Genomic DNA, 13800 nt, shown 5'->3' with positions numbered 1-13800 from the left:
GATGACGTTTTGTAATTATGTTGTAATTACCTTGTAATTTACATCCGATCTTTCAATGCATCTCCGAAATTTCGGGGGACAATTTTTGTTATCGCAACGAGAGAAAGAGAAATTGCAATCCACATTAATCATGCCTGCTAGGAAAGGAGGCAGGCCAACCCTCAGTCAGGGCTTGGACCGTGAAGTATGACTTGCAAAATTTTCTTGGACTTTCTCTTGCTAACACTCTCAACAGGTCTACCAAATCGTGCGCAAGATCATTGACGACCAAGGTGACAATGAGCGCATCCGTCTATCGGTCCAATCTATCTACGAAATAATCAAAAAATCAAACTCGAGTTTGAACCGGAAACCAAAGAGATTAATCGAAGACAGCCTGGAGCGAGTATTGGAAGTGGTCAAGGCTGATATTGGTGACGACGATGAGGATTCTGTGGAGGGGGATTTCGAGGGTCTCGAGGAACCCCCCGCTGCGGTATGCGCATGGGGAAATATTGGCTGGTATTGGGATACAGCTGCTGACTGGAACTATTACAGGAGCCCAATGGAATGAACCAAAGCCTTGTAGGCTCATGGGCAACACCCAAAGCCAAAAAGCCCGAACCCGCTGCCGCACCGACTGCCTCGAAGAGAAGAAGAGACGGTGGAGAATCTGCCTCCAAGCGTCGCAAGGCCGAGCCCGCGGATCGATCCCCGCCAACACATGTCAGTCTCGCCGATTTGGGTGGTCTGGACGATGTGGTGCAAGAACTTGGAGACTTGGTCATCCTGCCTATGACCCGGCCACAGGTCTACCTTTCATCCAATGTGCAGCCGCCGCGCGGAGTTCTGCTACACGGTCCGCCGGGTTGCGGTAAGACGCTCATTGCGAACGCTTTCGCCGCGGAGCTGGGCGTGCCTTTCATCTCAATCTCTGCACCTTCGGTGGTATCAGGAATGTCTGGTGAATCCGAGAAAGCCCTGCGCGAGTACTTTGAAGAAGCCAAGCGTCTCGCCCCCTGTCTGATTTTCATTGATGAGATTGATGCGATTACGCCCAAGCGCGAGAGTGCACAGCGAGAGATGGAGAAGCGAATCGTTGCCCAGCTCCTGACCTGTATGGACGAGATCGCCCTCGAAAAGACAGATGGAAAGCCCGTCATCGTACTAGCGGCCACCAACCGCCCCGATAGTCTCGATGCCGCCCTGCGCCGCGGTGGACGTTTCGACAAGGAGATCAACATGACCGTGCCCTCAGAGCCGGTCAGAGAGCAGATTCTACGAGCCCTCACCCGTAAAATGCGTATGGCAGATGACATCGATCTCAAGACCCTCGCCAAGCGCACCCCTGGCTTCGTCGGCGCCGATTTGAACGACCTCGTCTCAACGGCCGGTGCGGCAGCCATCAAAAGATACCTCGAAATTCTTAAGTCCAACAGCGGCGAAGAAATGGAAATGGAAATGGATGTCGAAAGCGAGGACGTTATCAGCCCTCGAGTCCGCGAGCTCCGCCGCCTAATCAACCACGCCAAGGAAACACCCATCGGCGAAGAATCAGAAGTCGTCCTTGTCTCAAACGCAGATTTCTTTACTGCCCTCCCCAAAATCCAACCTTCCTCCAAACGCGAAGGCTTCGCCACAATCCCCGACACTACCTGGTCTGATATCGGTGCTCTGGGCGGAATTCGTGAGGAACTCGTCACTGCCATCGTCGAACCAATCAAGAACCCAGATATCTACGCAAACGTCGGTATCACCGCACCGACGGGTGTTCTCCTCTGGGGACCACCGGGTTGCGGTAAAACGCTTCTGGCCAAGGCAGTCGCGAACGAGTCCCGCGCGAACTTCATCAGCGTCAAGGGTCCAGAACTCCTCAACAAATTTGTCGGAGAGTCCGAGCGCGCTGTTCGACAGGTCTTCATGCGTGCGCGCTCGTCCATCCCCTGTGTTATCTTTTTCGACGAGTTGGACGCTCTGGTCCCCCGTCGTGATGATACACTTTCTGAAGCGTCCGCTCGCGTCGTCAACACATTGCTCACCGAGCTAGACGGCCTAGGCAGTGCCCGACAAGGAATTTACGTCATTGCTGCCACGAATAGACCTGACATTATTGATCCGGCCATGCTGCGTCCCGGTCGTCTGGAGACATTACTCTTTGTCAACTTGCCTTCGCCGACGGAACGCGTCGACATCTTGCAAACTCTTGTGCGGAACTTGGCTATTGAGTTCTCTGATGAGCTGCGCACACTTGCGGAGGATTGTGAGGGATTCAGTGGTGCCGATTTGGGCAGTTTGTTGCGAAGGGCTGGATACTCTGCTATCAAGCGGAAAGATACGATTAAGTTTGAGGACTTTGTCAATGCTAAGTCGTTTATTCGGCCTAGTGTTACAGATTTGAAAAAGTATGAGAAGTTAAGGAGGGATTGGAGCGGTGGTGTGATTTGATATATGCATATTTCGCTTTGATGGGTGAGATAGATATAGATACCTCGGACATTTACTAGCACAAAATTTAGATCAATGCTTTCAATATGGATTTTGTCCCCCGGAACACTTCGAGTGTATTACCTACATAGGTATCATGTATACTAGTGGCATGTACTAGATCCAGTCTAATAAATGTTCAAGACGTAATACATGATGTATAGGTTAAAAACAACTTTTTTGTAAGACTATACAAAAGGAAAATTATGCACACAAGGATTAAAGAAAACGCCCAAATGTCAATCATGCAACATCTCAAGATTACATCCACAAGCGACACGTTCCATCGGCACCAGCACTGACAGCCCACGCCTCACGGGGATGCCAATCAATATCCAAAACACCCAGCTCGCCAGTGATCTTGTGGCCCTTGAGAACCTTCAGCGGGACAATGGTAGCATTACTGAGCATATCACCCGTAACACTTCCATGGAAGATCTGCAGTGAACCATCGTCCGAAGCATCCGCGAAGAGCGGGTAGCGACCACTGGGGTGGAACTTGACGGCACGGATAGCCTTCTTGTGGTAACGGAGAGTCTTGTAGGGACGCTGGGAGAGGTCGAGATCGTGCCAGAGCAGACGACGATCGTATGAGCCGATGATGATGTTGTCGCCACCCGAAGCACTGGATGATGTCGGGTGAATATCGAAGGAGGAGATCCAGCGAGCTCCCGGCTGGAGAATCTTGACGAGCAGCTGGCGGGAGAGATCGTAGGCGCGGATGGAGCGCTGGTTCGCAACGAAGAGGATTGGCTTCGAGGGGTGGAAGTGCGCGGTCTGCGGGGGACCACCACCCTTGAGACGACGGCGGAAGGGGAATTGTGTCAGGTGCTTGCTGACTGTGTGGATGGAAATTGCGACTGAAGCCGGTGTCGAGGCGCCGGAGCAGACTGTGACAAAGTAGTCGCCGCGACGGTGCCAGGAGATGGTCTTGGGGACGTAGCGGAGAGGAATGACGGCGCACACGCCGGCGTCCTGGTGAGCGGACGAGGGTCGGATCCAGGTTGGGGGAGTATTCTTCTTGCCTTCCTCGGAGGCACTGGGGGCAGGTCTGGAAGCGGCGAAACCCCAGCCGGCGTCGATGAGGTCCAAGCTGACCTTCTCGATTTCGGGATCGACGATGGGGGGCACGGCGAGGAAGATGTCGTCTCCGGCGGCGGCGGCAAGGACGACGGCATCCTTACCTGGACGCCAGCGGACGACGTTGATGGCTTCGTCGTCGCTCAGTTTCACGCTCCACAACTGGCGACCCGTGAGAAGCTCCCAGACGCGGACCGTACCGTCATCACCACCGGTGGCCAACCAGACTCCAGTTGGGTCAACGTTAACAGAGCGCACACGGCCCTTGTGTCCACGGAATACTGTGGCGCAGGCAGTGGGGAAGGGCTTCAGTTCTTCAGGGCTGGGGAGCTTGGGGAGAAGGGATTCAGGGTCAATGTTCAGCTTGCTACGACGCACACGCGGAGCAAGGTAGAGATCCAAGCAACGCTCGAACTTCTCCTGGACAAAGTTTTCATATCCGGGGACTCTGCGGAGAGAGCCAAAGTCGTGAGGTAGGAAGTCCTTCTCGCGATCCTCGGGGTCCATCTGCTCCCATTCTTTGCGCTCCTTGTTATCGGGCAGGTACTCGGCAGGCGGGTGATAACTCTCCTCGTAACCGGGAGGTGGGAGCTTGGGTGCCGGAATGTGCATAACGTGGTCAGGTCGCTCAACTTCGTCAGCCCACAGGTCGTAGTTAATAAGCTCTTCATCTTGCTCCTCCTTGTCCTCGGGGGCCTTGTAGGGAAGAATGCGGCCCTCGCGAATAGCCTTGACAAGCTTCATCACACGCTTCTGCTCATGCTTGGATGGCACGAAGCGACGCTTAGGCTCGGGGGCAGCGCTCAACGGCATGATCTCCGTCTGGCTGGTGAACCATTCCACCAAAGGCTCGTATGGGTCGTAGCCCTCGGAGGGGACCTCGTTCATCTGCACCTTGCGCAGCAACTCCAATTCATCCTGGCTGAGCTGCAGAGGCTTGCCGGTCTTAGGGTCGGTGAGACCGGTCCAGCCCTTGGGGATCTCAATACTATCGAGAAGTGCATCCAAGGCCTCGCCCTTGGCGGGACGCATAATCTTCTTTCCATTGATGTCGTAACCAATGTGGGGATATTCGTCGTAGAACTTGAGCGGGATATCGCCAATGGTGTTGGCAGTCGCATCGGCCTCGGAAATTTCGGAGTTGTCATCGGGGTGAATTTCGTCCCAAAGGTAGCGCTCGTTTCCGTTGGCGTCCTTCACAACGCGGAAGTTGCGCTCACCAGCAGCCGGCTTGACGTCCTCTGTGTCAGAGGGAATCTCGTCACTGTCCAATTCTTCTTCGTCATCTTCCTCATCACTGAACTCGTCGACCAGTTCAACTTCCGAGTCGCTGTCGTCTTCGCTCTCCGAAAGATCATTGGCGTTGTCGGACAAAGCTCCATCGATGTTGCCTTTGCTGAGCTCGTCACCGGAGAAAACACCAGCTTCCTCCTCCACGTCGCGAGTGACAGCCTTGCGCTTCTTGGAAGCCGCCTTGGGGTTCATGATGGCGTTTAGCAGATGTTGTTCTGTTGCTGTTGGAGTTCATGGGAATTTTTTTTCGCAGGGCCGCGCTCACCGCCCACATGACCGCAATCTTATCGGGCCTATCTATGACTTAAGCGCCAATCTTCAGATTTGCCCTGCGCAGCAGGTTTTTGTTGATTTGGATTTTATAAAGTAATTGTGAAGAAATGTCACTTGATCCGGGGTTTGGGGGAGATATACCTCTTCCGTCTGACTCTGGTCCTTCGGTAAAACGACACGCAGCATGCGACGAGTGTAGTAAGTCTCACAACGCCAGTGCAACCCTACATTCACTGACCATCTTTGCTGTCAAATAGGGAAACGCAAACTTAAATGCTCCGGAGAAATGACTGGCTGCTCTCGATGCATCAAGCAAGCACTCTCTTGCAACTACTCCATACAAAAGCAAATGGGCCGCCCCCCCAAGAAGCGAACAAGGACAGAGGATGAGGGGCTCGACATCCAAGCCCATTCCGGGGCCGAAATATGGCCCAGTCCAGAGGACTCACAGCAGTCTTCGATGGACATAGGTCCTGGGGCAGCGCAATTCCCAGACTCTGATCATCTCTGTCCCTCATTCTTCTGGCCGCGGGGGTTGAACGTGAACTCGCCACAACCACAACCCGCGCCAGATCTATTAGGCTATGAAGACCACAATAAAAGCTGGCGGACAGATCGTCTAACGCAACCAAACTTACCTGTCCCCGCATCATCAAGCCCATGGCCTGATTATTCAACCGTCTCCGAAGCCACCGCCTTGCCAATGCCATTCCCAATTCCTACAACTTTCCCCGCCATGGGATCCTTCCCACTCTCACCCTCCAACTCAATTTCCTCCGACTCTGTGGTAAACAGGTGTCCCTGTCTCTCCTATCTCTACCTATGCCTCAGCCACATGACCTCAATAGCCTCCTTCCCAGTCAATTCTCACACTCTCTGCTCCTTATATCTCGCGGCCCGCACCGTCCAAGACGTGATTCGCTGCGAAGTCTGTCCCAAAACATTTGCAACCGGCATGCAAAACATCACATTCGTGGGAACCCTACTAACAGTAGCCACGGACAATTGGCTACGCGTCTGGAAAACCGATCCTGTCGAACTAGGCATGCAGTCCGCGCCAGCAGAATACGTGACCAAGGTTCTCCAAAGCGCTGACCCAGCACAAGCCTGGGCAAGCTGGCTGCGACAAACCGTTCGCCGTGCTGTCATCGGCGGCCCCATGGAGCCAGGTGCTGCGGGTGTTTGCGCTGAGAGAGTGGATCTGCTTTCCATAATTAGAGGACTCGAGGAGCGGCAACGCCGCTGGCATCAACCTGGACAACACCCGTTGCAGACGCAATGTAACCCGCTGACTCCATCGCCCTCGGAATCGTCGCAGAATGAAGAAGATGGCCAGGAGAAAGATTATCTTTGCCTGCGCATTGCTGGGAGTGCGAAGGCTGTCATTGCAAAGTTCAATTTTGACATTTCTGATTACCCCGAAGGAGTTGAGCCGGTCAAAGCCCATTAAATGGGCCTCGATTGGCGGATATAATCGGCGAACAGTCTTATGCGGTTGCTTTTCCTGTTCAAAGCCTGGGTTTGATTTTCTGGGGTTTTTGCGTATACCACATTTCATCTCTTGTCTGATCTTTAAGCCTTCAAAAAAAGACACATATACATATATACACACATGTATATTAATGAATATTCAATATCATATACCATTGACATCCTATCAACACAGTCTACAAATCGTGTACGAAAGTAATAATTTGTGTCGTTGACTATTTCATTATTTTTGTTAGTACAAGCAGCGATTTAAACTGAAGGAGCCCAGTGTCCTTCAAATGCCTGTCCATGTAGATGACGCCGGACCATGTGGATATGTATCAAGAAAGCTGTAAAAAGAAAAGAAATATTAGATGTGATGACCCACCAGATCACTCATCATCTTCATCGTCCACAACGTAGCGATTCTTCTTGCGAGCGGGAGGTGTGCCAGCCTTGAGCTCTGGCTTGCTTCGGGCCTTCGGTGCAACCTCCTCATCATCTTCACCCTCAGCATCCATATCTTCATCTTCAAGCTCTTCCTCGTCATCTTCACCCTCTTCAACATCTTCATCACTACCAACCAAAAATCCATCGTCTTCATCGTACTCGTCTTCCCTGTTACGGGGACCACCACGGTTGTATTCCTCTTCATCATCAGTGAAGATCTCACCACGGCGGTTCTGGCGACGGGGCTTGGCGCGAGGACGAGTTGTGTGTAGACCACCATCTTCAAGCCCACCAACGCTCAGGCCAGTAGGTCCAGTGCGAGAAGCACCTTGGCGACGACCACGGTCCGCCTCACGATCAGCAAGCTGCTGGCGACGACGCTCGGCCTTGATGGCTTCTTTCTCCATGACCTCGGCACGCCTGGCAGCCAGCTCGGGGTCCTCCTTCTGATCATAAATGGGCGCAGTACCAGCTGCGGTCTGCTTGCTACCGCGGGCGGCAGCAGCGAGTTGCTCTTGCAGTCGGGCAACGGCGTCATCGGTTTCCAGAGTGGTTGGGAGTACGGTCAGGCCGTGGGTTACATGTGAGGTCAGTCGGAAGACCTGGGAAGTTTCCAGGCCAGCAGCGAGGTAAACGTGAGAGTCGAGCTTGTGATCGTATTCGCCGGAGCGGGTGAGAGGTGCAAGAGGTTTGGAGGCGATGCGATATTGCTCGAGGGGCTGAGATGCGAGCTGGAGAGTGATGGATCCATCATCCCATTTAATGAAGCGGGCGTTCGACTGCAGCTGGGAGTCGTCCGCGGGGTCTTTGCGCCAACAGAGAGACGTTGAGGCAACGTTGTATGGAGGTGGAACGTAAGTTTCGGGGTTGAACTCTTCTGCTTCAATTGAGAGGAAATCGGGCACACGCATTGTGTAAATCTGCAAAACATTAGACCGGCGCTCAAGAGCTTGGAGAACTAAAATTGCATGCCTCCCCATCATTAGTCAATGGCACTGGCGCACGCGCAAGGTCGTGATCGACAACATTGACTTCTAGTTGCTCTTGAGTAACATCCTCCATACGATCATCCCGTCGATCATAGCGGTTTTCATCATCGCCCGAGTCAAGTTGCTCATCATCTAAGTTGCGACTAGGTCTGGCAATCTGTCAGTATCCCGAACTTGTCGCATTGGTGTAGTTTGCATACTCGATGTCGTCGAGGCCGCCTTCTCCGTCTGATCCGAAAAGGTCATCATTGTCGTCTTCGTCCATGATGTCTGCACCGATGTCGTTGGCACCTGAATCATTGGCATTATCGCTAGGCGCAGGACTCTCATTGCCTATACGGCCGGGGCGCCGAGCGCCCTCCTCGTCGGAGGACATAGTTTGTTTATGGGGTTTGCTGCTGATGCGGGGAGATGGGTAAATGTGAGCAAGGATCAAGAAAAGATCAAAAGAGAGAGAGAGAAAAAGGTGGAATCAATGGTATATAAAATGAACCAGTTGAATATGAACAAGTGATTTCGGGCCATTGTCAATTGGAGCTTCTCATTATTCGCGCTACGATCCGGCAATAAGGTTACCCCGGGTTCCGAGCCCAAATTGGACTAGTTGACATGGCCAGACCAAAAGGGAATCCTTGAGACCATCTCACCGTATCGTTCAACTTCATTGTTTTTTTCTTTATATTAAAACATTTGTTGCTCAATTCCAACATGGCCACCTTTTTTCAGAGTGTGTAAGTACTGTGCGCTGTGAGCTGTTGTAATCCCGCTATTTCAATATCTCCTTCCCATCTCAACCCCCCTCATACTGCACGAAGACCGGCGCCACAATCACAAAGCAGCATTCCATTCCCCGAAGTCTAATATTTGCAAATAACCTGCTTTCTATTGTCTCATCTACTCTTTCTCCTTTGATCTCTTCATTTAGCTACAGCTTAGCTACCACAACCCCTCGCCACGATCTCCGCTAACTTTATCTTGAATCTAGTCGCCAAGGATTTGGTAGGGGAGGAAACAACAAAGGAAACAATCCCCCTAAAAGCCCAGCACAGTCTTCTGCTCCCCAACATCAGTCCAATATGTCGAATTCACCCTCGATCTCCAGCAGCTTGGGAGTTGAAAGCCAAGCCAATGACCCCGAGGGACCGAAGTACTTCTTCCAGGAGAAGTATGCCCCCCTGAATGTGAGGGGCAACTTCTTGACCCTCTGTGCCTGTCCGAAGAATGTGGAGCTGGGCGAATGGTTAGCTCACCAAAGTAAGCTAAAGTTAAATGGGAGCTTATCTTGGTACCGGAATACTGACTCGGTTGTTTCTACTTAGTCGTTGAACAATATCGCCTACTCCACGGCATGCTCCAGGTTATCCAGGAGACCAACAGCGTGACCGGCCTTACTATTTGCAATGAAAACACTTGTCCGACGATGTCTGCTGGGCGGTATGTGGAAATGGCGGGGTAATTTAAGAAACGAACTAACAAACCCGAAGGTTGACTTACACCTGGCTCGTCGACGGCCGCGCTGCCAAAATCTCCGCACCCAAGTTCATCAACCGCGTTGAAAAATGGATCGTCAGTAAAATACACGACCCTGTCATGTTCCCTACCGAAAAAGTCAACGGCACCCCCGAGACCTCCTCTATTAAAGAAGCCAATGGCGCTTCAACAACCCCCTCAGACCCAACCAACCCAGACGATTGGATCGGCAAGTCCAGCGGCTTCCCCCAGACTTTCTACAAGGATTGCCAAGGAATCATGAAGCAGATGTTCCGCTGCTACGCCCATCTGTACCATGCCCACTGGCTTAACCCCTTCTGGCACATCAACAAGCACGACATCCTGAACATGTGTTTCGTGCATTTCGTGACGGTCTCCAAGTACTATGGACTTGTGTCCGACAAGGAGATGGAGCCCATGCAGCCCTTGATCGAGTTGTTCATTAAGCAGCAGCGGGTTCCCCCGGAGGCGCTTAATGGCGGTCACTGGGCTCAGCAAACCGCCCAATAAACTCCACGGGTCTGGAGCAGATTATTTTAACATGACCCATTGACGACCATGACATGTCCTCTAAACTGGCGTTGGGCTGCGCTGTCTTACTACGTTCGTATTCTGCTCTCCGCCAAGAAAATAGGGGAATTTGCGATACGATAGAGAGCCAAGGCTTTGATTGAGCATTTAGCATGCGCTTTGAATATTTCTACTTGATGATCTTGCATATCCTTATTCAGCATCAGCTGGTCATCGTTGCCTGTCTTTATCATAACGCAATACAATTTCAGCTGATCTGATTATGATTCATGGCATATGTCGAGTTTCTTGAGTTTATATTCATTGAGGTCATATCTGGTTTGTTTTTCCACATAATCAGCCACTTCGAATAAGAAACCAAAGCTATCAGAAGGGTTTGAAATGGCCTGAAAAGATAAACTGTGTCTTGTAGTAAAACTTTCGGTATAGCCTCAATGCTTCGTGCGCTAGCGCAGCATATGTGAGCTTCAGTTCTGGTGTTCACTTTGTCGACTTGATTGTTTCTCGGCCGTCATAGCTCTGAAATGGAGTATGCCGTGAGACATTACCAATCGACACTCGTCGATCATCGACCCACACAAACCGAGGGAATCTGTGCAATGTAAAGTAATAGTACTTGGTGGCCAAGTACCACAGATTGTCGTTTATGCTTTTCGGATATTCATTTGGCATCACCGACCAGTTAATTCACGGAAAGGATCAGAAGCCCGCTTTGCAAAAGTAACCGGGTCGATCACAGATAGACTCCCTCCTCGCTTTCTCCATCTTGGCCTCCATTGGTAGCTTCAGTGGCCCCAGTAGCTCCAGTAGCCGCACTCCCATCCCCATTTGGTGCCGCAGCTTCAGCCGCATCCTCATCTTCCACCCTCTTCAACTCCTCAAGCTCAATCCATGGCTGGCCCCGATTCTCAACCTCGGTCTTCAACAGTCCAATGCGCTCTTTCATAGAAACGGCAACGCCATCATTTTCAGAAACGTACTCTTGAATCTCTTTCTTCTCTTCTTCGGAGTCGTTGCTTTCAGCCAAGTATGCACGGAGCTCGGAATTTGAGCGGTCCAGGTGGGCGATGGAGTTTGTGAGCTCTGAGACTTTGCTGTAGAGGACTGCCAGAGGAAGTTCTTTAATGGCTTCTGCGAAGGCTCCTGGAGTGATGGGAAGTGACTCGGTTGACATTTTGTTTATGCTGTAGAAAGTAGTTGAGATACAATCTCAAGGTGAGTTTGATCGGACGAAATGCGGAGCTATTGGCTTATCATCACGTGGGGCTGTATATACTACAGACCTGGAGGGCTTCTACTTGCATTAGATGTTTATAACACATTTTTCGGAAAACAGTAGATTTGATATGCTCGAGAAATGTCTATGATATTAATGCTATAAAAGAAAGAATAAATAGCTCCTAGATACATACATGTAAGTATAGCTGTCAACTGCTTCAACAATCACGGGCTCGGAACAACTCTACAGCCGTGGGCCCATTGATCTAAAAAGTTCCCCAACGACCAAATCGATCACGATAGAACAAGACACACTCAACTCATCGAGGTGTCCAATCCCAGGATATGAATAATGCGGTCTGGGTCGCATGGCGGGCTCCATGCCTAGGCCTCCGCGCCGTGCTAACATTCCGCCCTGCAATTCACGATCTCCGCATTAATCCATGGCGCATGTACAGCACCACGCGCTCATTCGGACTTCTCTTGAACCCTCGCCCCGTATCCAAATTACCATCTCAATCGTCTTGCTCCCCAATCTCCGCCTCCGTCTCCCGCCGCTTTAAGCGCACGACCGCCAAATCAAGATCCAACCCGACAGCGGAAGTCCTTCCCCGCGTCCCCGATGCCGAAATCAAAACCATATTCGGGTCCTCCGGTGTCAACACAAAGCTCGGCAATCGCATCTTGAACACGCTACACAGCCACCGCCTAACTGGTACCCTGGATGCGGAATTACCGAGCGATATCGTCCGAGCCGTTAGCCAGCAGCAAATCGATGCGGCCATGGACTGGCTTCGGAACAAATATCACGTTGATGAAGATGCTGCAATTCTCGCTCGGATTGAGCGCGAAGACCGCGCCGAGGAAGAGAAGCTTGTACGTCGGGCTGAAAGGCTCGGCTTATACAAACCCCAGAGTGGTTCCTATGATGCCGAGCTCGGCGAGGAGGGTTCTCCTTACGGCAAGAGTGTTCTGAAAGAAGCCCGTGAGCAGAATGAGAAGCGCTTGTTGGCCGAGCAGGAGCGGAAACGTCAGGAATGGCTTGATGGCGAGAAAGAGGAGGCGGAACGCTTGAAACGTCAAATTAATCAGGATACTTCCTTGCAGCAGTATCAGGAAAACGCGCTTACTGAGGGTATGGTTTCTAGAAACTTATTCGCTTGATCGTACTGACCTTTTAAGCTCGTCCTCGCGCGGATCCTATTGAGCGGCCGTATCTTGCTTGGGTTCAGAAACATCACATTGCTGGTACTCATGAGACTCCTGAGTCTATTAACATTACTACAGTGAGATTTGCCCATTTCGGGAGAATTTGCGTGGAAATGTGATCATTGACTTTGTTTCTACTGGCAGTCCCAACGTCTACTCGCCCCGATCTTGTTTACCATTGCGGTTTTGGGTCTTTGCTATGTTTTCTCCCAGAGATATGAATTCCCCGCGAGAAAAGACCGATTCATGCCTGATGTCCCTCCTGCGGTGGCAACCGTGGGTGCGATAATTGGTGCCAACTTGGCTGTCACTCTGCTATGGAAATACGTCCCTCCCTCGTGGAGACTTCTCAACCGCTACTTTGTCATTGTTCCTTTCTATCCCAGTTCACTTGGAATGCTTGGAAGCACATTCAGTCATCAAACATGGAGACATCTCGGAACTAACATGATGGTATTGGCTATCATGGGAACTAGAGGTAAGCAAACGGCTGTAACGAGTAGCCAAAAATCAATCGTCACTAACATCTCGGACAGTGCATGATGAAATCGGCCGTGGAAACTTCCTCGCGATCTACTTTGCATCCGGAGCGATGGGTTCCATATTTTCACTGACACGGAGCGTCCTCCTCGGAGCCCTGGGAACGACATCCCTAGGTGCCAGCGCCGCAACTAGCGGTATCGTCGCCGCATGGTGCATGTCCCATTTCGAGTATGTTCTCATCCTACTCACTCTTTACCCCTTATAACTCCTAACTAATAACACGTAGCGACAAAATCACATTGTGGATCCTCCCCCAAGAGCTCCGCGACAAGATTTGGACCCATGGCGGGTTCTTCCTCGCCTGTCTGGTCGCAACTGAGGTCTTTAGCTTACTAGCCCCAGCACGCCTCTTCCGCGTTTGGCCACTTTCCCGACTTACTAAAATGGACCATGCTGCCCATCTAGGTGGGTATGTCACTGGTGCTGGGTGTGGGTATATACTCGCACAGAAGAAAAGAGAGCGCGAGAAGAAGGCGAGGGAATCAAAGTGGTTCTAGTCTCGTAATTGATATCTTATCATGTTGGCTTTTATGTATTATACCGGCGTTATGGTAAAGCCTACCTATTCATTCCACTTATCATATTCACATTTTGCAGATTGTCACTCATTCGGATGCAGACCGAGGGGTCAAAGACAAGCGCAATCAACAATTCACCACCATCTGCATCCGTATTATCCCCGCATTTGAGTAGCATGGTTTATTGTTCGAGTCCAATCCTGGTGAAAACGCAGCCTCCTAAACCAGCACTTTTTCAATCATGATATTATTCTGAAAAGAGTTATACATGG

The 13800-nt window shown here is 51.2% G+C and overlaps 7 protein-coding genes across 7 annotated transcripts; 4 read left to right on the top strand and 3 right to left on the bottom strand.

Annotated features, from left to right (window-relative positions):
• Window positions 1–130: 130 nt before the first annotated feature.
• On the top strand, window positions 131–2424 carry N7529_009747 (putative AAA family ATPase/60S ribosome export protein Rix7; the record flags this gene model as incomplete). Its single annotated transcript, XM_057245274.1, has 3 exons — window positions 131–184; window positions 236–475; window positions 538–2424. 3 exons carry the CDS (start codon window positions 131–133, stop codon window positions 2422–2424), a joined length of 2181 nt encoding a protein of 726 aa, XP_057093537.1.
• Window positions 2425–2724: 300 nt separating this feature from the next.
• On the bottom strand, window positions 2725–5028 carry erb1 (ribosome biogenesis protein ERB1; the record flags this gene model as incomplete). The annotated part of the gene is made up of 1 exon (XM_057245273.1): window positions 2725–5028. The coding sequence occupies one exon, from the start codon at window positions 5026–5028 to the stop codon at window positions 2725–2727; it is 2304 nt and encodes a 767-aa protein (XP_057093536.1).
• Window positions 5029–5216: 188 nt separating this feature from the next.
• On the top strand, window positions 5217–6559 carry N7529_009745 (Zn(II)2Cys6 transcription factor rglT; the record flags this gene model as incomplete). The annotated part of the gene is made up of 2 exons (XM_057245272.1): window positions 5217–5307; window positions 5367–6559. The coding sequence occupies 2 exons, from the start codon at window positions 5217–5219 to the stop codon at window positions 6557–6559; spliced, it is 1284 nt and encodes a 427-aa protein (XP_057093535.1).
• Window positions 6560–6971: 412 nt separating this feature from the next.
• On the bottom strand, window positions 6972–8394 carry N7529_009744 (Paf1-complex subunit LEO1; the record flags this gene model as incomplete). The annotated part of the gene is made up of 3 exons (XM_057245271.1): window positions 6972–7987; window positions 8034–8167; window positions 8219–8394. 3 exons carry the CDS (start codon window positions 8392–8394, stop codon window positions 6972–6974), a joined length of 1326 nt encoding a protein of 441 aa, XP_057093534.1.
• Window positions 8395–8726: 332 nt separating this feature from the next.
• Window positions 8727–10019, top strand: N7529_009743 (Mob1/phocein family protein; the record flags this gene model as incomplete). Its single annotated transcript, XM_057245270.1, has 4 exons — window positions 8727–8749; window positions 9004–9272; window positions 9338–9452; window positions 9503–10019. 4 exons carry the CDS (start codon window positions 8727–8729, stop codon window positions 10017–10019), a joined length of 924 nt encoding a protein of 307 aa, XP_057093533.1.
• A 754-nt stretch (window positions 10020–10773) lies between these two features.
• On the bottom strand, window positions 10774–11214 carry N7529_009742 (uncharacterized protein; the record flags this gene model as incomplete). The annotated part of the gene is made up of 1 exon (XM_057245269.1): window positions 10774–11214. The coding sequence occupies one exon, from the start codon at window positions 11212–11214 to the stop codon at window positions 10774–10776; it is 441 nt and encodes a 146-aa protein (XP_057093532.1).
• A 389-nt stretch (window positions 11215–11603) lies between these two features.
• On the top strand, window positions 11604–13507 carry N7529_009741 (rhomboid protease PCP1; the record flags this gene model as incomplete). The annotated part of the gene is made up of 5 exons (XM_057245268.1): window positions 11604–12393; window positions 12441–12544; window positions 12612–12945; window positions 13004–13178; window positions 13237–13507. The coding sequence occupies 5 exons, from the start codon at window positions 11604–11606 to the stop codon at window positions 13505–13507; spliced, it is 1674 nt and encodes a 557-aa protein (XP_057093531.1).
• Between the last annotated feature and the right edge of the window lie 293 nt (window positions 13508–13800).

Source organism: Penicillium soppii, assembly GCF_028829465.1.
Source record: "Penicillium soppii strain IBT 18220 chromosome Unknown utg000007l, whole genome shotgun sequence".
In the NCBI taxonomy this organism is placed as follows: Eukaryota; Fungi; Ascomycota; class Eurotiomycetes; order Eurotiales; family Aspergillaceae; genus Penicillium; species Penicillium soppii.
This window is presented reverse-complemented; position numbering and strand designations above follow the sequence as displayed.